The sequence below is a fragment of the Orycteropus afer genome, unplaced genomic scaffold, assembly GCF_000298275.1.
Source record: "Orycteropus afer afer isolate SDZICR_OR568_19922 unplaced genomic scaffold, OryAfe1.0 scaffold00013, whole genome shotgun sequence".
Classification (NCBI taxonomy): Eukaryota; Metazoa; Chordata; class Mammalia; order Tubulidentata; family Orycteropodidae; genus Orycteropus; species Orycteropus afer.
In genome coordinates this window covers 10,388,037-10,412,261 of record NW_006921600.1, presented here as the reverse complement: position 1 = coordinate 10,412,261, position 24,225 = coordinate 10,388,037, and the positions used below count along the sequence as shown (strand labels likewise).

General features: G+C 37.7%; 1 protein-coding gene across 1 annotated transcript in view; it reads left to right on the top strand.

The window, feature by feature from the left end:
* The window catches only part of FLVCR1 (FLVCR heme transporter 1), a 35,359-nt gene extending 11,426 nt beyond the window's left edge, over positions 1 to 23,933 (top strand). Inside the window, exons 3-10 of the mRNA XM_007952693.1 lie at positions 6,314 to 6,454; positions 15,453 to 15,520; positions 16,161 to 16,264; positions 18,367 to 18,477; positions 19,145 to 19,250; positions 19,619 to 19,730; positions 23,620 to 23,684; positions 23,859 to 23,933. Coding sequence (XP_007950884.1) covers positions 6,314 to 6,454; positions 15,453 to 15,520; positions 16,161 to 16,264; positions 18,367 to 18,477; positions 19,145 to 19,250; positions 19,619 to 19,730; positions 23,620 to 23,684; positions 23,859 to 23,933 — 782 coding nt within the window. The remainder of the gene's footprint in view (positions 1 to 6,313; positions 6,455 to 15,452; positions 15,521 to 16,160; positions 16,265 to 18,366; positions 18,478 to 19,144; positions 19,251 to 19,618; positions 19,731 to 23,619; positions 23,685 to 23,858) is intronic.
* Positions 23,934 to 24,225: the final 292 nt, after the last annotated feature.

The following is a 24,225-nucleotide window of genomic DNA, read 5'->3' as shown; positions in this document are numbered from 1 at the left end:
AACAACAACAACAACAACAACCCCCACAAGGGTGCCATGCACCTTATTTGCATTGTTAGCAAACTGTCAAATCCCCATTGTAGGCCACAAGCACCTTATTTGCATAGACCCACCCAATCATTTGGTGGGAATTACAAGATCATGGCTAGAAAGACCGTGCAAAAGCAATCCATTATACCACAATTACTAAAGGCCTTTAGAGACGATCTTAATTCACTTTATATTCTATCCATAATTACTTTAGAAGTTCACCCACATTCTTTTTTTTTTTTTTAATTTTTATTGTGACTTGGGTGAAAGTTTACAGAGCAATTTCATTTTCCATACAGCAGTTCATACCCATTTTGTCTTATGATATTGACTACAATTTTCCACAGTGTAACAGCTCTCTTCCTACTTCCTCCCCATAGTTACCTCTTCCCTGTGTTCTTCCCTCCCATGTGCTCCTGCCTCCCCAAGTAGTCTCCTTGTGCTTCCACTGCCGTTCTGTTCTCCCATGATTGATCTCTCCAAGGAGTGTATCTACCTGATGTAAATGTTTAGCACATATGCTGGTCTTTCATTTGGCTGGAAGCCATAGAGTTCAATTCCAGACCTGAAGGGCAGCTAGGGGCCATAGTCTCGGGGGTCTATCAGACCAGCAAGCCTGGTCTTTCTCTCTCTATATATAATTTTGACTTGTTTTCCACATTGTTCTCCCACTCTATCCAGGATCTCCTACACAGATCCCCTCTGAGTGGTTGACAGTGGTAGCCAGGCACCATCTAGATCTTCTGGTCTCATAGTCATATAGGCTGAGGATTGTGTGGTCTACCAGTACCTTGGACTAATTATTTCCATGTGTCTTTGGTTTTCTTCTTTCTTCTTTGCTCTGGATGAGGAGAGACCCATCGTTGCATCTAGTTGGCCACTTCCAAGCTTTTAAGATCCTAGTCGCTACTTGCCAAAGTAGGATGTGGAACAATATTTTTGTGTAGTATGCTATGCCAATAGAAGTTCACCCAAGTTCTAATAAAACAGTTTTTCTGATGCTTTTCAGCAATCTGACGTATACTAAATTGGTATTCAGTAATCTGCCTAAGGTACTTTATTAAAGGTTTATGCCATGGAACCATATTCCAAGTTAAATAATTCTTATGTTTATCCAGCAAATGTTGAACAACTGTGAGATGCCAGGCACTATTCTAGGCACAGAGTCCTTTGGCAATGCAAATTGTTAACACACTTGGTTGTTAACCAAAAGGTTGGAGGTTTGAATCCACACAGAGGCACCTCAGAAGAAAGGCCTGGTGATCTGCTTCCGAAAAATCAGTCATTGGAAACCTACCGTGCATAGTTCCACTCTGACACATGTGAGATAGTTATTAGTCAGAATTGACTTGACAGCAACTGATTTGATTATTTTAGGCCCACGGAGAAACAATAGTGAGCAAAAGTAGCAGAAACTCCCCCATCATGGAGCTTACATGCTGGTGTACTCCATCTTGCATTTCTAGGAATTAACACAAGCTTTCTTCTGAATTTCATTCTAATGCTCCATTTTTGTTGGGAAAACTCTAATATAGCCTTTAACATTTGATGTGTGCCAAGCATGCTTAAAGTCACATTGTGTGACCTCATTTAATCCTCACAACCCTGTGAGCTAGGCACTATTATCATCCTTGTTTTATAGATAAGGAAACTGAGGCACAAGATGGATGTAAGTAAATATAGATAATTTGCCTGAGGTCAGAATTAGTAAATACTGAAGGGGAGATTTTAATTTAGGCAGTCTGTTTGTTTATACATAAACACACACATATACATATACATACATACATATATATATGTTGTTGTATTTGAAAATTATTCTTGTGCATCAGAGAAGTAAACTATCACTTAAATGTATCTATTAAAAGTTTTACCATTCTGATTTATTAAAATGAGTAGGTGACAGAAATGAATACATTATATTATAAGTAGTAATGGCAATCAAAATATTTAATATCAGTGTATTTAAATGCAAATATATAACGTATGGGTAATTTTACTTTTGTCTTATATAGCAAGACATCTATATAGAGACAACTATTGTAAACTTTTAACAGAAACACATTTTACTTAGTCTCTAAGAAGTTTGAAATCCCTGAGACAAAGTCTTTGATTTTTTTTAAATAAATATTCCTCAGAAAAGACTGTATTTTGTGTAGCACTCCATAATTACAAAATGCTTTATATGAATATGCTGCTTAGGATACCAACTGCAGAGCTGTGGTTCTTTCTTCGACCCTAATCACCTAGACCTGGGTAAGAGCTCACAAGTTAAAGGGACACCACCCTTCATGCCAGTCGCCAAGTTTGGGAGTCCACACAACACCCTCACTTCTGACCTTTGGACTCCCACTACTCCTTTGGGTTCGATAATTCACTGGAATGACTCATAGAACTCAGAAGTTCTGTACTTACAATTACATTTTATTATAGGAAAAAAGGATACAAATGAAACATAGGATGAGGTCAGAAGGGTTCCCAGCAGGGAGCTTCCATGTCCCAGAGGACTGCTACCCATTCACATACATCCGTGTCTTTCACCAACCAGGAACTCCAGGGAGCGTCTGTGTTCAGACCCTTTATTGACTTCACTATGTAATCATGATTTATTGGATCAGACTCTCACCTTCCCCTGAAGTTAGCTGATATGCCAAGTGATGGTCTTTCTGGGCTACCAGTCCTTACCCATTAGCACAAATCCTCAGGTGTGATTTAGATAACAAAGGCACTCAAATTCCAAGGGTTTTGGAGTTACCTCAGGAACCAAGAACAGAGGCCAAATCACTTGAGGTAAAGCAACATCCTACAATGGATTGAGAAAGCTAACATCTAGAGATTTCCTTAAAGTCATTCAGTGAGATGGGGTAGAGCTAGGATTCAAACCTGTATTTGCCTTATAATAAGTTAGTATATGTAATATCTATTGTAATCACACAAATAATGAAAATTGAAACAAATAATGAAATTGAAACAAAGCTATAATCTGAGTTCAGAAAGTAGAAGTGGTCCCAGATAGCAGTTGACTTCTTATTTACTCATCTTGGGAGAAAAAGTTTTATTGTGGTACCCAAGCATCCTTTGGCTGCTTTATATATGTAATGACAGTTAACTACTTTATTGAAACAAGTTTTGGCGGGAGAGAAGAGGGTAGAAAGAATCAATTGTTTTCAGTTTCAAAGAAGAAAGAAAACATTTAATCTCTTTAGGGTACAGCTTAAGCATTATAGATTGATGGCTTTTTGTTCCCCTTATTTTTCTTCATGTAGACTGTCAACAACCTAAATGCACAGAGAAACACCAAAAATTAGTGTAAGAGAATATATCTATTGTGAGTAGATATGTTTCCAATTGGGCAATGTCACCCCAAACATTGGGCAGGCCCTCTGAAGAGGGGATAGTGAAAACTATAGGTCACTGTCACGTTAATTTCTCAGGAGATTGCATCAGGACATAAGGGTTTTCAGAACATAAGATTTCGGGGTCAATTGTAGAAATGGCATCACTAAGGACATGCCATACATTTTCCAGTCAGACCTGGGGGTACTGCTCCCCAAAACTGACTGCACATAGATCATTCTCTAAAAGAGCCCAATGCCTAAGACAAACCAACCTCAGCTAAGCTGCTTACTAGGCTATTGTTTGGCTTGAAGGTGACCATAGGAAAACAGTTCCTTAAAGGCTCAAGGTTCAAAAGGACACCTAAGGGCAGGTTGCCTGAATGAGTCACCCCAGCTCCATAGACCCAGAATCTGGATTCCAGAAGAATTAGAACTGTTTATGAAGACTTAAGCCTGGTTTTAGTACAGCATTGGGTAAGGCATTGTCTGCTAACCACAAGGTTGGCGGTTCAGACCCACCAGCTGCTCTGTGGGACTAAGATGAGGAATCTACTCATCTTATTTACAGCTTTGGAAAACCAACAGGGGTCACTATGAGTCAGAATTGGCTTGATGGCAGTGGGTCACTATAGCACGTAGCTGGTAGATATATGCCTGATTTTGCCCAGAAGGGCTATTGATTACCTGAGACTGAAATATAACGTTTGTATTCAGAAAATAAATCTAATGGAGCTGGAGATTAATCATTGTTTTCATTTTGCATTTTAGTTCAGATTGGGGCCATTTAGATTTTAATTTTTTCATAGTAAATAAAATCTTAAGAGCTATAAGACTTACTAAATACCCATGACTGCATTGTAAGTATGCTTTTTACATTCTGAAACTTTGTTTTACAGTTGTCTGAGTTCTGTATCACCAGTGTTATAAAAGGAGGTATCTCCTATATAACTAGGATACAGAGACTTTCAGAAAAGGACACAGACCTCCTCAGCAGTGCAAGGAGCAGATAGGGCGCAAAAGGAAAAGGAGGAATTACAACAACTTAAACATTTTGTGTCTACCAGTCCTCTACTATAAGGATATTAAAAAGTAAATATTTGAGTTATGTCTCCTCTTGAATTAGTTATATATACCTGTAAAAGTAGAAATAAGTTTTAGTTTGATAAATTTTAGTTACAATAAACCAATGTTTTGTTAAGCAAAGTATTGTACTTTTTTTTTATTTTTAGCAACAATCAGGAGAACTAGAGAATCATGATATTACACGGAAGTTATAAAGGTCATTTCTTCCTTTCTCAGTGATTCTCAAAGCTGGCTGGGTATTGATAGCATTTGGGGATTATGTGTTTAAATACAGATTCTCATGCTCTGTCCTGGAGGTTCTGAGTCATGAAGCCTTCTGGTTAAGGCATTTGGCCACTAACTAAAAGGTCAGTGGTTTGAACTCACCAGCCTCTCTGTGGAAGAAAGATGAGGCAGTCTGATTCCTTAAAGATTCACAGCCTTGGAAACCCCCAGTAGGGGTGGCTATGAGTTGGAATCAACTCAGTGGCAATGAGTTTGGTTTGGTTTTGGGCATTATTTTAAAATCCCTGCATGATTCCTGTGGACATCCAAATCTAGCCTATGTTCAAACTTCAAAGCAGGCTTTCTTTTTTTGGAAGAAATAGCCACTATTAAGAAAGAGAGGGAGAGAAATTGAGTCTAGTCTTCCAAAACTATTACTTTTCTTAGTCTGTTTACCTTCTCTTTTGCTTTTTGAATTTACCATATTTCACAAATTCTAAAGTGTACATTTTAGAAATTTTAGAAATACAAACTTAGTAAGTGTACATCTGAAATTGAGATGCTTTTAATCAGTAGCATCTAATATTTGTGGCAATAGAGATACGATTATGTGAAAATCTTTTTGATACCTGCTGAGATCAGAGTGCCTACATGGGAGCATCTTAGATTTAATAAAATACAGTATCTTCACTCAATTTTACTTAAAGAGTTTGAGTCAATAATTAAAATTTTTTTTAAATACCTTTTATTGAAATGTAATTTATGTACACTGAAATACACAAAACCAAAGTGACATGGGTGAATGCATTTTTTCAATAATAATAAAAAAAATTGAGTTAGTACTAAAGCTAGATTTTAATTTCCAACCGAATTTTAACTGTTTAATTCTGTCAGTCTTTGCTTCTGGCTACCTTTACCTACAGAAGTCTATCTGTTGCAGGAAGTTGATACATCTTTACCTGCCCAGTAAAAGGGGTTCTCAAAATGTCTGGGTTAGAAGCCTGCAAAATCCAACTCCAGAGAAACAGACAAAGCTAAAACTGAGTATCAGAAACCATATACCACACATTTTTGTTTCTCAGCTCCATTCTCCTACCTTTTATATATGTAGCCAGAGTAAGTCATCAAGAAAGACCTAGCTGTGTTCCCATGTGTTTACCCTCATCTTTTCAGTTCTAGAGGTATAGTTGCATCAGATGATAAACTTTATATCAAATTCCAGAAGAAAATTGTTACTAACTCAAGACTGTCCTCTAACAGTTCAGTAATACATTGGCTTGCTCATATTTGATGCTTATGTCTCATTAAATATTGAAATGAATTTAAGAATGGAATTGTTGAATACTTTATATGATAAAACTTAAATGTGCTTAACAAAAACTGAAAATAATCAGTTGGCAAGGTCATGCCCATTATTGATAGTTTTGCAGTTTGATTATGTGAATTGACCAAGTCTCTGATTTTTTGCCAGTTTCAGAAGGCTGAGGGAATAATTCCAAACATAGAAATCAGTGAAAATGGAAAGCCTCATTGTAAAAAACTTTTACTACCTCTTTAAACTTAAGTAGAATTCAGTTGGCTCACTCTAAGGAAATATCTGTATTTTATATACATGGATAGATAAACATATTTAATTGTCTTTTCATATATGTTCCCAGCATTCAAAGAGAAACCTAAGTATCCACCGAGTCAGGCTCAAGCAGCTCTCCAAGATAGTCCCCTTGAAGAGTACTCCTATAAGAAATCAATAAGGAACCTGTTTAAAAACATCCCTTTTGTCCTTCTGTTGATCACTTATGGTAAGTGGTTTTCTTTATGAGCTGTCCTGATAAACCTTTGAGCGTTGTGAATTTTTTTTCATTTAATCTAGTGGTTTGAACTTTAATTAAAGAGATAGGCTTGTTACATATAACAGTAATTACAGCAGATAGAATGGTTGCATAACTTAAAGAATGTAATTGATGTTACTGAATTATACATGTAGAAATTGTTGACATGGCATGTTTTATTATGTGTATTTTCACTACAATTAAACAAAACTATGGGCCAACTCGACGGCACATAACAACAACAACAACAACAACATAATCATAAGCTTACATTTTGAACTAAAAACAAAACTTCAGGATGGATCTTTTTTTCTTACATGTTTTTAAAAGCTGCTCTCTTATAAGGTATTTTAGATCTTTTATGAATCATGACTATGCCATAAGCATATGGAAATACTTTTCTTTACCTTGTACAAAGTAGCATCTATTTTGACTACTCAATCAAAACTAGAAAATAAGGAGGTCACCTTAATCTGTTTTAACTTTTTTTAAAAAAAATTCTTATCCTTCTAAGACCTTTCACAACAGCTGGCAGACATTCTTTCTAACACTGTAAGTTGCCGTCATTGCAGGCATCAGCACACTTGGTTCTCTTCAGAGTTGTCTGACAATTTATTTCTCATGTTACCACTGTTTCATTAACCACTAATACCCCTGCTTCTACCCATAGTTACTGACTCAGTGCTATTCTAGTCTTTACGTGTTTGAGGAGTATATACCCTAGTACATAATTGTTTTAGGGTTATAGCAGATTATGACCTGACCTGAACTCATAACCCTTTTAGCAGGATTACTACTCTTTCCTTTTTTTTTTTTTTATAAATGGAAATTGTGAAGTGCAAAAATAGAACATTGAATAACAGTCTTCTATGTACCCACCATCACCCAGCCTCAACAATTGCTTTATGTAGTCCCTCTACATTTTTTCCTGAAGTATTTTAAAAACACATCCCATATGGTGTATCATCTAATCCTTAAATACTTCAGCATGTTATGGTTACTTTTCTGAATTTTGCTGAATATCACCACACCACTGGTCAGCTTAATCCTAAAACTCAGAACTAGAAAGTGGAGAAAATACAATGGCTCCTGTCATGGACTAAATTGTGTCCTCCCCAAATATGTGTTAACTTGGATAGCCATGATTCTCAGTGGTTTGGCAGTTATGTAATGATGTCAGCATCCTTCATGGTGTGATCTGATTGTCTTCCACTTGCTATGTATTGTAAATCCTGACCTCTGTATGTTAATGAGGCACAATTATGCTATGCTGATGAAGATTAGGTTATGTTTGTTGTGTTAATGAGGCAGAATTAGGGTGGGGTGCAACACCCTTACTCAGGTCATAGTAAGGGTCCAAAGTTAGGGAAGTTATCCTGGACTGTTACTTGCATCACCTTGTATCTTACAAGAGATAAAAGGAGAGACAAGCAATCAGAGAAAGAGGACATGCTACCACCAAGACAGAAGAGCTTGGAGTGTAGTGTGTCCTTTGGGCCCAGGGTCCCTGCCCTGAGAACCTCCTAGACCAAGAGGAAGATTGATGCCAAAATAAATGGAGATTTCCAACAGATGCCAGGTCCACAGATGTTGAAAGGAGACGAGGACCTTCTCCCTAGAGCTGGCGCCCTGAATTTGGACTTTTAGCCTCCTAAACTATAAGAGAATAAATTTCTATTTGTTACTTGTGGTAATTCTGTTACAGCAGCACTAGATGACTAAGACAGCTCCTTGTTATCAGAGTAGATCCATTTCTTTAGCCTGTCACTAACGTGGCTCTTTTCCTACTATTCTTTTATCTCTGTTACAGATTCCTCTTTCAGTCAAACTTACAACCATTCCTCTGTCATAGATACACACACACAGACACTCAGACACAGTTGTGCCTTCTCATGCATATACATCTTCCGTTCTAGTCTCTGTAATGTTTTTTGCTATTATTTATTTACCTAAATGTGCTCCTTCTATTTTCTTCAACCAATTCTAGGTTACTTAACAGATGTATGAATTAGGGGTAGATGTATCAACGTGTAAGGAGTTGTGGTGGTGTAGTGGATAAGGCACTTGACTGTTAATCGGAGGGTCACTGGTTCAAATCCACCAGCCACTGTGTGGAAGGAAGATGGGGCTATCTACTTCTGTAAAGATTTACAGCCTTGGAAAACCAATGGGAGTTGCTGTGAATCAGAAACAACTTGATGGCAGTGAGTTTTTTTTGTTTTGTTTTGTTTTTTGGTATCAACATGTATGAATCTTAAAACCATAATATTGAGTGAAAAGAGCAAATTGTAGATGGATACAAATAATATATAATTATGTGAAGTTTAAATCCATGCTGCATAACTCTTAATTACTATTTATAAATATATAATGTGGAGATAGATCAATAGATAAACACCAACATCAGGATAGAGGTTAATCTGAGAAAAGAGGGAGAAAAATAGGATTGGGAAAGTCTAAGAAACAGACCTAAAGTAAAAATAGCAACATTTTACTGTTTGACAAAACTGAGTGATGTGTAAGGGTATTTGTTACATCATTCTCTAGACCATTTTATATGTTTGAAATAGTTCATAATAAAAAGAAAGAGAAATAATGAACTTAAAAGTGTCAGCTAGATTCAGAGACTTATCTAAAGTCAAACAACATGTTCAAGAAAAAGCCAGAGTTTTTAAAGTATTATGATTGCCAATAGCTACCTTTTTATTTTTAATTACTCTTTATTATTGTCTTACTAATTGCCTCGTCATCTGTCAGTTTGTCGTATTGTGATGGCGTGCATGCTGCTGTGAGGCTGGAGGCTTTGCCCCTGGTATGTCAAATACCAGCAGGTGAATAGGTTTCAGCGGAGCTTCCAGACTAAGACAGATGGGAAAGAAGGACGGAGCCATCCACTTCTGAAGAAATTGGCCAGTGAAAACCTTATGAATAGCCGTGAAACATTGTCTGATATGGTGCCATAAGATAAGCCCCTCAGGTTGGAAATCACTCAAAATACAACTAGGGAAGAGCTGCCTCCTCAAAGTAGAGTCAATCTTAATGGCATAGATGGAGTAAGGCTGTGGGAACCTTCATTTGCTGGTGAAGCATGACTCAAAATGGGAAGAACCAGCAACAGGCATCCATTAATAATTGGAACATGGCATATATGAAGTATGAATCTAGGAAAATTAGAAGTTGTAAAAATGAAATGGAACACATAAAGATTGATATCCTAGGCATCAGTGAGCTGAAATGAACTGGTATTGGCCATTTTGAATCAGACAATCATATGGGCTACTATGCTAGGAATGACATATTGAAGAGGAATAGCATCACACTTATCAAAAAGAATGCTTCAGTATGTATCCTGAAGTACAGGGCTGTCAGTGATGGGATAATCCATACCCCTACAATGAAGACCAGTTAATACTACTGTTATTCAAATTTACACACCAATCACTAAAGCCTAAGATGAAGAAATTTTTTTTCTTTTTAATTTTTATTGTGATTTGAGTGAAAGTTTACAGAGCAAATTCATTTTCCATACAGTAATTAATACATAGTTTGTTTCATGACATTGACTACAACTCCCACATTTTAAAGCTTTCTTCCTACTTCCTCCCTATAGTTACCTCTTCCCTGTGGCCTTTCCTATGCGTTCTGCCCTCTGAGCTGTCTTTCTATGGAAATACTGCCCTTCTGATTTCCCATGATTGGTTGTTCTAAGGAGTGTATCTGCTTGGTGGAAATGTTCATGCTATATGCCTCTCTGTTGTCTGGCTGGAAACCACAGGAGTGAGTTCAATTCCAGGCCTGAGATGTAACTAGGGACCATAGTCTCAGGGGTCTCACCAGGCTCCATCAGACCATAAACCTGGTCTTTTTTTATGACTTTGAGTTTTGTTTCACATTGTTCTGCCAGTCTATCCAGGATCTCCTGCATTGATCCCTTTTTGAGTGGTTGACAGTGGTAGCCAGGCACCATCTAGTTCTTCTGGTCTCATGGTCATATAGGCTGAGGTTCACAATGTCCGCTAGTCCCTTGGACTAATTGTTTCCATGAGTCTTGAGTTTTCTTCATGCTTCTTTGCTCTAGACAAGAAGAGACCAATTACTGCATCTAGATGGCCACTTGCGAGTTTTTAAGACCCCAGTTGCTATTCACCAAAGTAGGATGTAGAACAATGATTTTGTGTAGTATGTTATGCCAACTGAGCTTGGTGTCCCCTGCGACCATGATCTCAAACCCATAGATCCAACAACTCAGTCCATCAGGGTGGTTGACTGTGCCTAAGAAGTTATCATAATTTGCCCCCATCTATTTATATGGACATTCTTACGGCACATACAAATATGTCTGTAGAAATATTGTCTGCCAACCCTATATATGGTCATGGGTATATTCCCTTTTGCCTAGACATACCTGATCATTCAGCCTATCTTCCCATCTATTTGCCTGTAGATTAATGCTTGTTATCACTGAAAATGCAGTATTGCATATGTAAAAGGGTTTATCCTTGTTTGTACCTCTTGTGTACCTCTCTGTGTCTCCCTCTTCCTTAGTGTTATTGTGTTGGTCACTCACTTTTGGTATATTGCCTGTTGCTTCACCCAAGTCAATACTTATCTCTTACCTATCTAACAATTTTCCCTCCCCTCTCCTCTCATCCCTGGTAACAAAGTTTCTTTCCATACGGAAACCTTTCCTTGACTTCTTATAATAGTGAACTAATGCAATATTTGTCCTTTTGTGCTTGACTTATTTCCCTCAGCATAATGTCCTCCAACTTCATCCACATTCTGTAGTGTTTGACAGATTCTACATTGTTCTTTAATGTTGCATAGCATTCCACTGTGTGTATGTACCATCGTTTGGTTATGCATTCTTCTGTTGATGGATACTTAAGTTGTTTCCATTTCTTTGCTATTGTGAATAGTGCTTCAGTGAATATGGGTGTGCATTTCTGGTAGTTAAGTTTATGTGTCAACTTGGCTGGGCCTGGTTGAGTGGCTGGGCAGCTGGATGTAGTATTCCCCATCATGAGACCGGCAATCAACTCCACAGTGGAATCTACCATGAGCAGCTGAGTAGCTGCCCTAGGGATGTGGTCTGCTTCCTGTGTATAAAGAGAAGCTTTGGGGAACCGTCTCCAGCTTATGGCACGCTTGGACCCTGCATGTAGCCATGTCATTGTTCAGCAACGTGCCATGCTCTGCTGACCTTGGGACTTACAATGGACTTAAGTTAATGGCCTTCCCTGTGGTTTGTTAACATTGGGACTATGCCTTTTTTACTTGTCAACCTTGGGCTTGTCAGCCTCAGCAGCCAGCAGCTGTCTGAGTAAAGAAACACCTCTAGCTCCAGTGGGCTGGGAGCAGAAGACAAAGCTGAAGCTCAAGGTTGAGGGGCTTTCACCCAGCCCCTAGAGCCTGGCACTTTCAACTTGGACTAAAGCCTCCAAACTATAAGAAAATAAACTCCTGTTTGTTAAGGCCATCCCGTTTGTGGTATATATTCTTGTCAGAGTGGCACTAGGTAACCAGAACAGCATGTATCTATTTGTGTCCTGTCTCTTACTTCCTTAGGATATATACCTAGTAATGGGATTGCTGGATCAAATGGTATTTCTATTTTCAACTTTTTAAAGAATCACCGTACCAATTTCCACCGTTGATGCATCATTTTACAGTCTGACTAGCAGTGTACAAAGATGGAGACATTTTTACCAACTTCTACAGTCTGAAATTTACCAACAATGCAGTCAGGATGTATTGATTATTACTAGTGATTGGAATGCAAAAGTTGGAAACAAAGAAGGAGCATCAGTAGTTGGGAAATATGGCATTGGTGATAGAAATGACACCAGACATTGCATGATAGAGGTTTGGAAAACCAATGGCTTATTCATTGCAAGTATCTTTATTAACAATGAAAAGGTAGCTATACATGGGGACCTTGCCAGATGGAATACACAGGAATCAGATCGATTACATTTGTGGAAAGAGGCGATGGAGAAACTCAGTATCTTCAGTCAAAACAAGAGTAGAAGCTGACTGTGAAACAGACCATCAATTGCTCATATGCAAGTTCAAGTTGAAGCTGAAGAAAATTAAAACAAGTCCACAAGAGCCAAAATATGAACTTGATTATATCTCACCTGAATTGGAGACCATCTGAAGAATAAGATCTGATGCATTGAATACTAGTGGCCAGTAACCATATTAAGTTGTGGTATGACATTGAGAACATCATTCACGAAGAAAGCAAAAGGTCATCAAAAAGACGGGAAAGGAAGAAAAGATCAAAGTGGATGTCAGAAGAGACTCTGAAACTTGCTCTTGAACAGAGAGTAGCTAAAACAAATGGAAGAAATGACAAGATAAAAGAACTGAAGATTTCAAAGGACAACTTCAGAAGACAAAGTAATGTATTATAATGAAATATCCAAAGACCTAGACTTAGAAAACCAAAAGGGAAGACCATGCTCAGCATTTCTCAAGCTGAAAGAACTGAAGAAAAAGGTCAGGTCTTGAGTTGGAATATTAAAAGATTCCATGGGCAAAATAACGAATGATGCAGAAGCATCAGTATAAGATGGAATAAACAGAATCACTGTACTAAAAAGAATCGGTTGATTTTCAACTGTTTTAGGAGGTAGCATATGATCAGGAACCAGTAGTACTGAAGGAAGAAGTCCAAGCTGCACTGAAAGAATTGGTGAAAAACAAGACCCCAGGAACTGACAGAATACCCATTGAGATGTTTCAACAAACAGAAGTAGTGCTGGAAGTACTCGCTTGTTTATGCCAAGAAATTTGAAAGATAGCTACCTGGCCAACTGACTGGAAGAGATCCATATCTGTGCCTGTTCCAAAAAAAGGTGATCCAATAGAAAGTGGAAATTATCGAACAATGTCATTAATATCACACGCAAATAAAATTTTGCTGAAGGCCATCTAAAAACAATTGCAGCAGTATATTGACAGGGAACTTCCAGAAATTCAAGCTGGATTCAGAAGAGGATGTGGAACAAGAGATGGCATTGCTGATGTCAGATGGATCTTGGCTGAAAGCAGCAAATACCAGAAAGAAGTTTACTTGTGTTTTATTGACTGTGCAAAGGTATTGGACCATGTGGGTTATAACAAATTATGGATAACATTGTGAAGAATGAGAATTTCAAAACACTTCATTGTGTTCCCAAGGAACCTGTACATAGACCAAGAGGCTGTTGTTCTAACAGAACAGGGGTTACTGCATGGTTTAAATCAGGAAGGGTGTGTGTCAGGGTTGTATCCTTCCACCATACTTACTCAAGCTATATGCTGAGCAAATAATCCAGAAGCTGGACTACATGAAGAAGACCTTGGCATCAGGATTGGAGGAAGACTGATAACCTATGATATGCAGATGACACAATTCTGTTTGCTTAAAGTGAAGATGACTTGAAGCACTTACTGATGAGGATCAAAAACTACAGCTTTCAGTATGGATTATACCTCAACATAAAACAAAAATCCTCACAACTGGACCAATAAGCAGCATCATGACAAATGGAGAAAAGATTGAAGTCAGGGATTTCATTTTACATGGATCCAGTCAACACCCATGGAAGCAGCAGTCAAGAAATCAGATGCTGTGTTGCACTGGGAAAATCTGCAGAAGACCTCTTTAAAATGTTAAGAAGCAAAGATGTTACTTTGAAGACTTAGGTGCACCTAACCCAAGCCATCACTTACTGTGCATGTGAAAGCTGGACAATGAATAAGGAAAATTGAAGAGTTGATGACTTTGAATTGTGGTGCTGTTGAAGAATACTGAAAATATCATGGGCTGCCAGAAGAACAAACAAATCTGTCCTGGAAGAAGTGCAGCCTGAATTCTCCTCAAGAGTGAGAATGGCCAGACCTTGTCTCATCTACTTTGGTCTAATGTCAGAAGGGACTATTCCCTGGGGAAGGATGTCATCCTTGGTGCAGTAGAAGGTCAGCAAAAATGGGGAAGACCCTCAACAAGATGGATTGACACAGTGGCTGCAGCGATGGGCTCGAGCACAGCAAGGATTGTGAGGATGGTGCAGGACTGGGCAGTGTTGTGTTCCATTTCACATAGCGTCACTATGAGTTGGATCTGACTCAATGGCACCTAACAACAACAACAACAATTGCCTTACAAAATCTTTGCAGGGGTAAGATCTCTGAAGTAGAAATTCTGTCTTATTCTTTTAATGTTCAGGATATAGCATAATATAGATGCTTAATAAGCAATCCCTTTCCTGATTGTTTGTTATATACTATGTTGCATGTGGTAGAGATATGATTTGTGGCAGGTTTATCTGAATCAAAATAATAATGACTGGTATTTTGACAGAATTCTATGATTATAATTTTAGTATATTGGCATAGTGCCTGAGGCATCTGACTGCTAACCAGAAGGCTGGCAGTTCAAACTCAACCAGCCACTCCTTGGAAGGAAGGCTAGGCGATCTACTTCTGTAGAGATACTGCTTTGGAAACCCAAGGACGGTTTGCTATAATTCAGAATCAACTCAATGGCAGTGAGTTCAGTTTGATTATATTTAGTAAATTTAGGTGTTAAATTGATTAGTCCACATAATGAAAGAAAATGACAACAGTTCTTAACTTTGTGAACTATCTGACACATTTTGTTGTTACCTTGTGCGTCAAGTTGATTTTGACTCATGGCAAACCCACATGACAGAGTAGAGCTGTGCTGCACAGGGTTTTCTTGGCTATAATCATCCACAAGCAGATCACCAGACCTTTTCTTCTGCAGTGCAGTGCTGGTGCTGCTGGGTGAGACAGAGCCATCAACCTTTTGAATAATTCAGCCAGCTGAGTGCAAACCATTGGGGCCAGCCAGGGACCCGTCTGAGATACATATTTTCACAACTGTTGTGTAGTACTCTACATTGTTTTATGAACTGATAAATGATAAATTTATAATTTCTATTTATTATTGTAGGTATCATGACTGGGGCATTCTATTCAGTCTCAACACTATTAAATCAAATGATACTGAAATGTTATGAGGTAAGCTTCTGCCTATATTGTTTTACATGTGTAGTCAAGAATGTTTCTTTATTGCTAGAATTCGTATTAGCATGATCATAAGATTCAGGATTCTGATTTTGTTGTTGCAAAAGATTTACATTTGTTTTAATTGAGAAAACATTTAATCCAATTATAAAACATACATTATTGTTTTGACAGTAGTCTTTCTTTTTTAAAGGAAATTGTGTTAACTAATTATATATTAAAAAAAGTTTTTTTAAGTGATACCAAAACAAATATAAAGAAGTAAAAGCAGGTACAATATGCAGAAGTTGTCAGATTGATCTCTTTTTCACGTATACATGAATTTAGGAATCCTAACAATAACATTACTTCTAACCATAGAAGACAAGGAAAATTTTCATTTTCCATATCTCTCATATTTTAGGTTTCTTTTTCCTGGTTTTAAAATAGAATACCCTTATAGATTCTTCACCTGCCCCTCAGCACACACATTCACCCTAACATACATACTGAACCTTTCATATATTATTATATCATGTGCTTAATTTCATTTGATTGTTACCATTGACTATGAAATGGTATATTAAGACCATGTTAAAGATATATTTGAATTAGAGGAAGTTTCTGGTTAATTTCATATGAAAATTGTTTAAAGGGAGAAGAAGTGAATGCTGGAAGGATTGGGCTAACACTGGTAGTAGCTGGAATGGTGGGCTCCATTCTTTGTGGCCTGTGGCTGGATTATACCAAAACATACAAGTAAGTGTAAGAAAGTAAATGCATCCAAAGGTAAATGTAAGAAGGTGTCCAAAGGCATTGATTTTTAAAAGAAATGTTTTTTTTATTATTTTAAGACTTTTTATTTTTTCTCTTTGTGATTTGGGTGAAAGTTTACCGAGCAAATTCACTTTCCATATAGTAGCTCACATATACTTTGTCTCATGACATTGACTATAGTTTCCCACAGTGCAACAAGTTCCCCTCCCACTTCCTCTCCATAGTTACCTCTTTCCTGTGTCCTTCCCCCCATGCACTCCTGCCTCCTGAGCTGTCTCCCTGTGCATACACAGCCCTTCCATTCTCCCACGATTGTTCTCTCCAAGGAGTGTATCTACCTAGTGTAAATGTTCACCTCATATGACTATTATTTTAAGATATTTTTTGAAGCATTATTTAAAGACTTCGATTCTAGACACGCTTGGATTCCCTTCATTTACCAAATGTTTTAATAGTGTACAGGATTTCTTTGTTTTAGTGGTCATATTTATTTCAACTTTGGGAACCTGTCTTATGAATCATTCCCTCTGACAATACTCATACATACTGCTTCAGAAGGGATCATTTCTGTTCTAAAAAGAACCCTTTGTGAAAAATGTTTGACTTTTATGTATATATCTGGAGATTATATATATATATATATATATATATATATAACATATTGACATTCATCATCATGTGCAACCACCATCTCTATCCATTTTTAAATTTTTCCATCACCCTTAATGGAAGTTCAGTGCCCCCTAAGCAAGAACTCTTTCTTTCCCCCTCCATCCTTCCCACCCCTGGTAACCACCGATAAATTTTGGACTCTATGCATTTGCCTATTCTAGATACTTCATAATGTATCATACACTATTTGTCCTTTTGTGCCTGATTTATCTCATCCAAAATAATGTTTTCAAGTTCATCCGTGTTGTAGCATACATCAGGACTTCATTTCTCTTTCTGGCAGAGTAGTATTCCATTGTATCATGTACTTCGTTGTCTTTATTCATGCATCTGTTGATGGATATTTAGGTAGTTTCCACCTTTTGGCTATTGTGAATAGTGCTGCAGTGAACATTAGTGTATGTGTATCTATGTGTGCTTGTTCCTGCTTTAGATTCTTTTGGGTATATGCCTAGTAGTGGAATTGCTAGATCATGTAGTAATTCTATATTTAACCTTTTGAGGAATCTCCAAACAATTTTACCCAGTGGCTGTACCATTTTATAGTCCCACCAGCAATAAATGAGGATTCTGATTTCTCCACATCCTTGCCAGTGCTTGTTGTTTTTCTTTTTTTTTTTTAAATCACGGCCATCTTAGTGGGGATGAAGTGATAGCTCCTTGTTTTGATTTGCATTTCCTAATAATTAATGGAGATCCCTGAGCGTGCAGTTTACATTTGACTATTAACCTAAAGATTGGTGGTTTGAACATACCCAGAGGTACTGCAGAGAAAGACCTGGTGATCTCTTTTCTTAAATATTTTATCCAAGAAAGCCCAATTAAGCAGTTCTACTCTGTAACACATGGGGTCACTATGAGTTGGAATCAGTGTATAATTGAGCATCTTTTCATGTGTTTCCTGGCCATCTGTGTTCCTTCTTTGGTGAAATGACTATTCAAGTCCTTTGCCGATTTTTTAATTGGGTTGTTTGTCTTTTTGTTGTTAAGCTATAGTTCTTTCTATATTCTGGATATTAAACCCTTATCAGATACATAGTTGCTAAGATTTTTCTCCCAATCTGTAGGTTATTTGCATTGATAAGAAAGTAGTTGTTGTTGTTGTTGTTGTTATGTGCCATCGAGTCAGACCCGACTCATAGCGACCCCTCCTTGGGTTTCTGAGGCAGTATCACTATGGAAGTAGATTGCCCCATCTTCCTTCCGAGGAGTGGCTGGTGGGTTTGAACTGCCAGCCTTCTGGTTAGCAGTCAAGTGCCTTAGACACTAAGCTACCAGAGCTCCTGATAAGAAAGTAGGAATTGTGAAAACCAAAGAATTTATTAGTGTATGGGTAGAGCAATAGCTAGCCAAATGATTTTCATATGCCTAGGAGAAACAGACTACTAACAATTTTGTTGTTTTTGTTTTAGACAGACTACTCTGTTAGTATACATTTTGTCTTTTGTTGGAATGGTTATATTTACTGCTACGCTGGACCTTGGATACCTCATCATTGTGTTTATCACTGGAGGAGTACTTGGGTAAGCATTACATGTGTTTAGGAAGAATGAATGACAGCACGATATAATTCTGAAGTGGTATTACTATGGCTTTTTAATTTTTTACTAAAGGTTTTCTAATATTTTAAACTTTGAAGGATCTTCCCTATACATATAAATGTATACTTCTTTCTAAAAAACCAAAAACCAAACCCACTGCCGTAGAGTTGTATCCAACTCATAACGACCCCTCCTTGGGTTTCTGAGGAGGTATCAGAAGTAGATTGCCCAACCTTCCTTCCGAGTAGTGCCTGGTGGGTTTGAACCACCAGCCTTCTGGTTAGCAGTCATGTGCCTTCGGCACTATGCTACCAGAGCTCCTAGAACTGTAAAAAATCATTTTACATTACTTTTTGGTATACTGTAAGTGTGAAAATTAGATAAGCTTTATTTAATTCTGGTCATTTTATTTGGTTAGCAAGACAATTGACTTAGAAAATGAGAGATGAATTTTTCTAAGGAAAAAAAAGGGATTATTCTGCTTCCCTCTTCCTGAATGATGAATAAAAATAGCCTTAATTTCATATAGGAACTTCAGAGGCTTCACTTATTTGATCTTCAAAATATCCTGAGTGGCAGAATAATTTTATCAATATGAGATATTATCCTGTCAATATTTCTGTTTATAATTCTGGATTTATTTTCCTAGTTTCTTCATGACTGGTTACCTTCCCTTGGGTTTTGAATTTGCTGTTGAAATCACTTATCCTGAATCTGAAGGTACTTCATCTGGTCTTCTTAATGCTGCTGCTCAGGTAATCCTCGTTTGTCTTACACCTGAGATAATTAGAATATTAAGTGCCTTAGGCATTTGACTGCTAATCAGAAGGCTCGTGGTTCAAACCCACCAGCCACTCCTTGGAAGGAAGATGGGGCAATCTACTTCTGTAGTGATACTGCTTAGGAAACCCATGGAGGGGTCTCTGTGAGTCAGATCTGACTCCAAGGCAGTGAGTTTGGTTTTGGTTTATTCTAGTAGAGAGTTAAGGAAATAGATAATGAGTGTGACTGTAGTTTTTGTTTTAACAGTTCTACCTTTCAATAAATGTTTTTAGTTCTGAGAAAACCCTGATACTCATTTTAAAAAAGCAAACTTAAAATAATTTCTCTTGTTTAATTTTAGATATTTGGAATTTTGTTCACATTGGCTCAAGGAAAACTCATATCAGACTATCGGTCTTTGGCAGGGAACATTTTCCTCTGTGCCTGGATGTTTGTAGGCATCATTTTAACAGGTAAAGTAGGGTATTTTCATGACAACATGTTTCATGTTGTCTGTCTGTTTAATTTTCATGTATATTGCTTCTCAATGACTTGGCAGACCTGGGGGCAGGAGGAATGAGGTTAAAAGTAGCCTATTTTTAGTTTTCTTCTAAGGATATAAATTTGTTAATTCCTTTTGCAGATTTCAAGTTCAATGGTCCTATGTATGGAAAACAAAATCACAGTAAAGGAGGGTCAGTAAAGACCTGGCCTCAAATTTTGATTCTACTGCTTCCCAGTTGTGTGACTTTATTTTATTTTATGTATTTATTTTTAAAGTGAAAACATTTATTGAAAGCACAAGAACACCCAAATGGGTAATTGTAGACTTCTAGCATGTCCCCACATGGATCCCCAGTTGTGTGACTTTAGACAAACTACTTAACCTCTCAAATCCTCACTTTCCCCATTTATGTGATGGGATATTAAAACATTTGCCTTACAAATGTATAGTGTCCAAAGTTTATTAGTGGTTACCAGGGGAGGAAGCTGGAATGCTCCTTAGAAGCAAGAATAGCTGGACTTCATCTCACCTCCCTTGGTCATGTTGTAAGAAGGGACTGGCCCCTGGAGAAGGATATCATGCTTGGTAAAGTAGAGGGCCAGTGAAAAAGGGGAACACCCTCAACAAGATGGACTGACCCAGTGGCTACAATGCTAGGCTCAAGCAGAACACAGATTGTGAGCATGGTGCAGGATTGGGCAGTGTTTCATTCTGTCGTGCACAGAGTCACTGTGAGTCAGAGGCCTCTCTGGCACCTAAAAACAACAGCAGCAGGGCAGGGTAAGAGAGGGGCAAAGAGGGAGTTATTGCTTAGGCATCACTGACTTTCTGTTAGATTAATGGAAAAATTTGTAAACAGTAGTGATGGTGTCTCATGATGAATGTAATTAATGTCACTGAGTTGTCTGTGTGAAAAATGTTCAAATGACAAGTGTATGTGTCTGTGTATTTACTTATTGTGGTGTAGTAAATTACATAGTGTGGCTTTTCTAGCCATAAGTCTTTGTAAACTCCGTGGTGGAATTTGCTGTAAGCAACTGAGTAGTTCCTAATTGTTAAAGTTATCCACCTGGAGTATTTCTGTTGGGAGCAGCACAAAGTAATTTTCTGGGAAGTTCGCTCTCTTTCTGGTGTATAGAGTTCTGATGTTGGGATTGGTTGGTTTTGGCCACTCTGCCAGGCTCAAAAGGAGCCCTCCTAGAGGCAGAAGGAGTCTCTCTGACTGCCAGCTGAGAGAGACATGCATTGCTGAGAGAGAAACTGAGAGAGACCATTGACTAAGAGATGGCTAGCTGAGAGAGACTAACTGTGTTCCTGAGCTTGAATTGTAGTCTGTTGCTTCCCTAATAAACTGCATAATCTATGAGTTCTATGTGGCCACTGCAATGAATTATCAAACCCAGTAGAGAGGTGGTGGGTGCTGCGGGCTGGAGGGTGGCAGCATGTCTGGCCTCGTAGGAGCAGGCATTGAGCTGCTGATGGTGATTCTGTTTTCCTCTGTGGAGTTAGAGGAGATCAGAAGATGCCATCTTCTTGCCCCTTTTGCACATACGTACATACATAGATAACACAATAAAAAAGTTATTTTTTAAAAAAGAATGACAGCTATATATAAAAAAAAAAAAAAAGCCTGCTTTATAAGGTTGCTTTGAGGATTAATTGAGGTGGTTCATGAAAAGCTCCTAGTACAATGTTGTCTGGCAGCTAGGGAGTGTCTAATACATGTTAGCTAGTATTAAAATGTGGTAATGGTAGGCATAGGAAGTTCAATGTTGGTGGTGGAAATAGCATATGGAAAAGTTAGCCAGTTCTTACACTTTGTAAGTATAATCAGAATAGACACAGACAGGAAGGAAAGTAGTACCTGGTCTCCAGAGAAAGAGAATGTAAAAGAACTTTCACCCCTAGTCTGTCCACGCATATGGGTATAAAAGTGGATTTGAAATTGAGGCTTAAGTCTAACATTGCTTCCAAAGCCCATGTTGGCTTCTCTTATAATTTCACTTTGTTAATTTCTTTCTCTATCCCTTTACCAACTAGTGAGCTAGAAGAGGGATTATTTGTTTAATCTGGTTATAACTTAGTTCAAGGATAGAATCTATGAAAAAGACATGAATCAAAATTTTTCTTTGTGTTTGTTGAGGTCTCCCAGTGGTGCAAATGGTTTGCACTTGGTTCCTAACAAAAAGGTTAGTGGTTGGAATCCATCCAGTGGTGCTATGGAAGAAAGGCCTGGCAACCTGCTTCTGTAACGATCACAGCCAAGACAATCCTGTGGTGCTCAGTTCTGCTCAGATGCATGTGTTTGTTGAATACATGATCATTCTTTTTGAAACCCCTCTTATTAAATCTCACTGGTGATAAACATTTACTTTGGATATGTACACCCTCCTGAGGTGGTTTTATAGACCCTGTTTCCTCAGAGGGAAACATCCTACCATAAGGGAGTTCTCTCCTTCCCCCCATGCTCTTTAGTTGGTAAAATAAGCAACAAAACTGAAATATCTAATATATTCACTGCCTTGACTACTAGTTTATCACAAATAATTTCATGTTGATTTTCAGTTTCTAGACAGCTCACTACTTGAGTGTTGTTGGTACACCAAAAAAGAAGAGCAGTTTTATATTCTTTTCACATTATTTTAATAATCAGATTCATGAATGTTCATTCAAACAAATCAAGTCTAGAAATTTAAATAAGGAGAAAAGATAAGTTTCAGATTGATGCTTTTACCATCTAAAAATGCCATTTAATTTCTTTCATGTCATATATTTTACTGGAGAGAGCTTGATGGATTTTATATCCAGCATACATTTGTATAGACCAAGGAAAGGGGGGGGCTGGGAAATTCCTGAAGTGTCTTGAAGGTGTTTCTTTTCTTTTTTACATTTTTTCCTGGAATTACTGTGAGTTTTTGTTTTGACATATGAATTACCGTGGGAAGCAGTGCATTTTACTTTTCAAATGATAGTCCTCAGTGAAGGATTTTAGTGTTCATGGAAATGAGCAGTTGATAGTGCCTTTCATACTGTTTATGTGAATCTGTAGTTAAAGAAATACACATTTCCTTCCTGTAAGAAATTAGCAAATAGCATCTTACATATGGTGCATTGTACACTATTGTAGACTTGATCAGTCAGTGGCGATTGTTGCTAGAATTTAAAGCATAGTGTTTTAATATCTGACTGCTTTTAACTCTGATTCTATTATGCAACATCACCAGTGTCTTTAAAATCATTTTAACACATTCAGAAATACCCACTTTGCCCAGCATAAATAACCTGCATTTTTAAAATATTGCTATCAATTCTGACTCATGGTGACTTGTGTGTCAGAATAGAATGTGCTCCATAGGGTTTCCAGTGACTGATTTTGTTCAGCAGTAGGTTGCCAGGCCTTTCTTCTTACATGCCTCTGGTTGGACTTAAACTTCCAACTCTTTTGATATCAGCCAAGTGCATTAACCGCCACCTGTGATCTCCAGTTAATGGCCTGGTGTTGTTTGTTGCTGTTGAGTCGATTCTGCCTCATGGTGACCCTATGTGTGCCGAGTAGCTCTGTAGAGTTCTCAAGGCCATGACCTTTCAGAAGCAGATTGCCAGACCTTCCAAGGTGCTTCTGGGTGGTTGGAACCACTGACTTTTCAGCTGGTAGTCAAGTACTTAATCATTTGTGCCACCCAGGAACTCCTCGTTAATGGTTGGAGAAGTACTGTTATTTCAGGCTGCAAGGATCTTATTGAATGTTATAGTACTGTAGTGAGCTAAATCTGACAATATCTGAAAAGACTGCGCTACTGAGAGAAGTATATTCACACATACTATATGGTAACTCCACTGATGCTTTTTTCTTTCAGCATTAATCAAATCTGATCTGAGAAGACACAATATAAATATAGGAATTACAAATGACATTAAAGCTGTAAGTAATGACTATTTTTATTATTATATTATTGAGAAAATTATGTGTAGAATAAGTATGAAATCAAGCTAAGTCAACTGGTATTTTTGTTTTATTTTGTGAGCCTGCCATTGATCTGTCCTACTTGTATATGCCAGATACTAGAAATGTTTTATCTTCTGATTCTTTCTACAGGTCCCTGTTGACAGTCCCACAGATCAAGAGCCAACAACTGTTATGTTGCCCAAGCAGTCAGAATCAGCAATGTGAGATGAAAGGAAAAGTTAAATAATGTCTAAATATCACGTGGTAACTGGGGTACAATGTGATGATCCCTGGAGAAATACATGAGCAGTGAAGCTTGGTTTATAGATTATGGAGAGTGGATACTTACTTGACAATTACTATATGGACTCTAAATGCACAATTGCTTTTGCATAAAGTGTCTAACATTTTAACACTACCATTTATCTTATGAGTGTCTGATGTTTTATATTGTCTGTCTGAAAGTAGGCGTCTTGACATTTATTTTTCAAAAATAGGTAGTTTTCTTTTTTGCAGG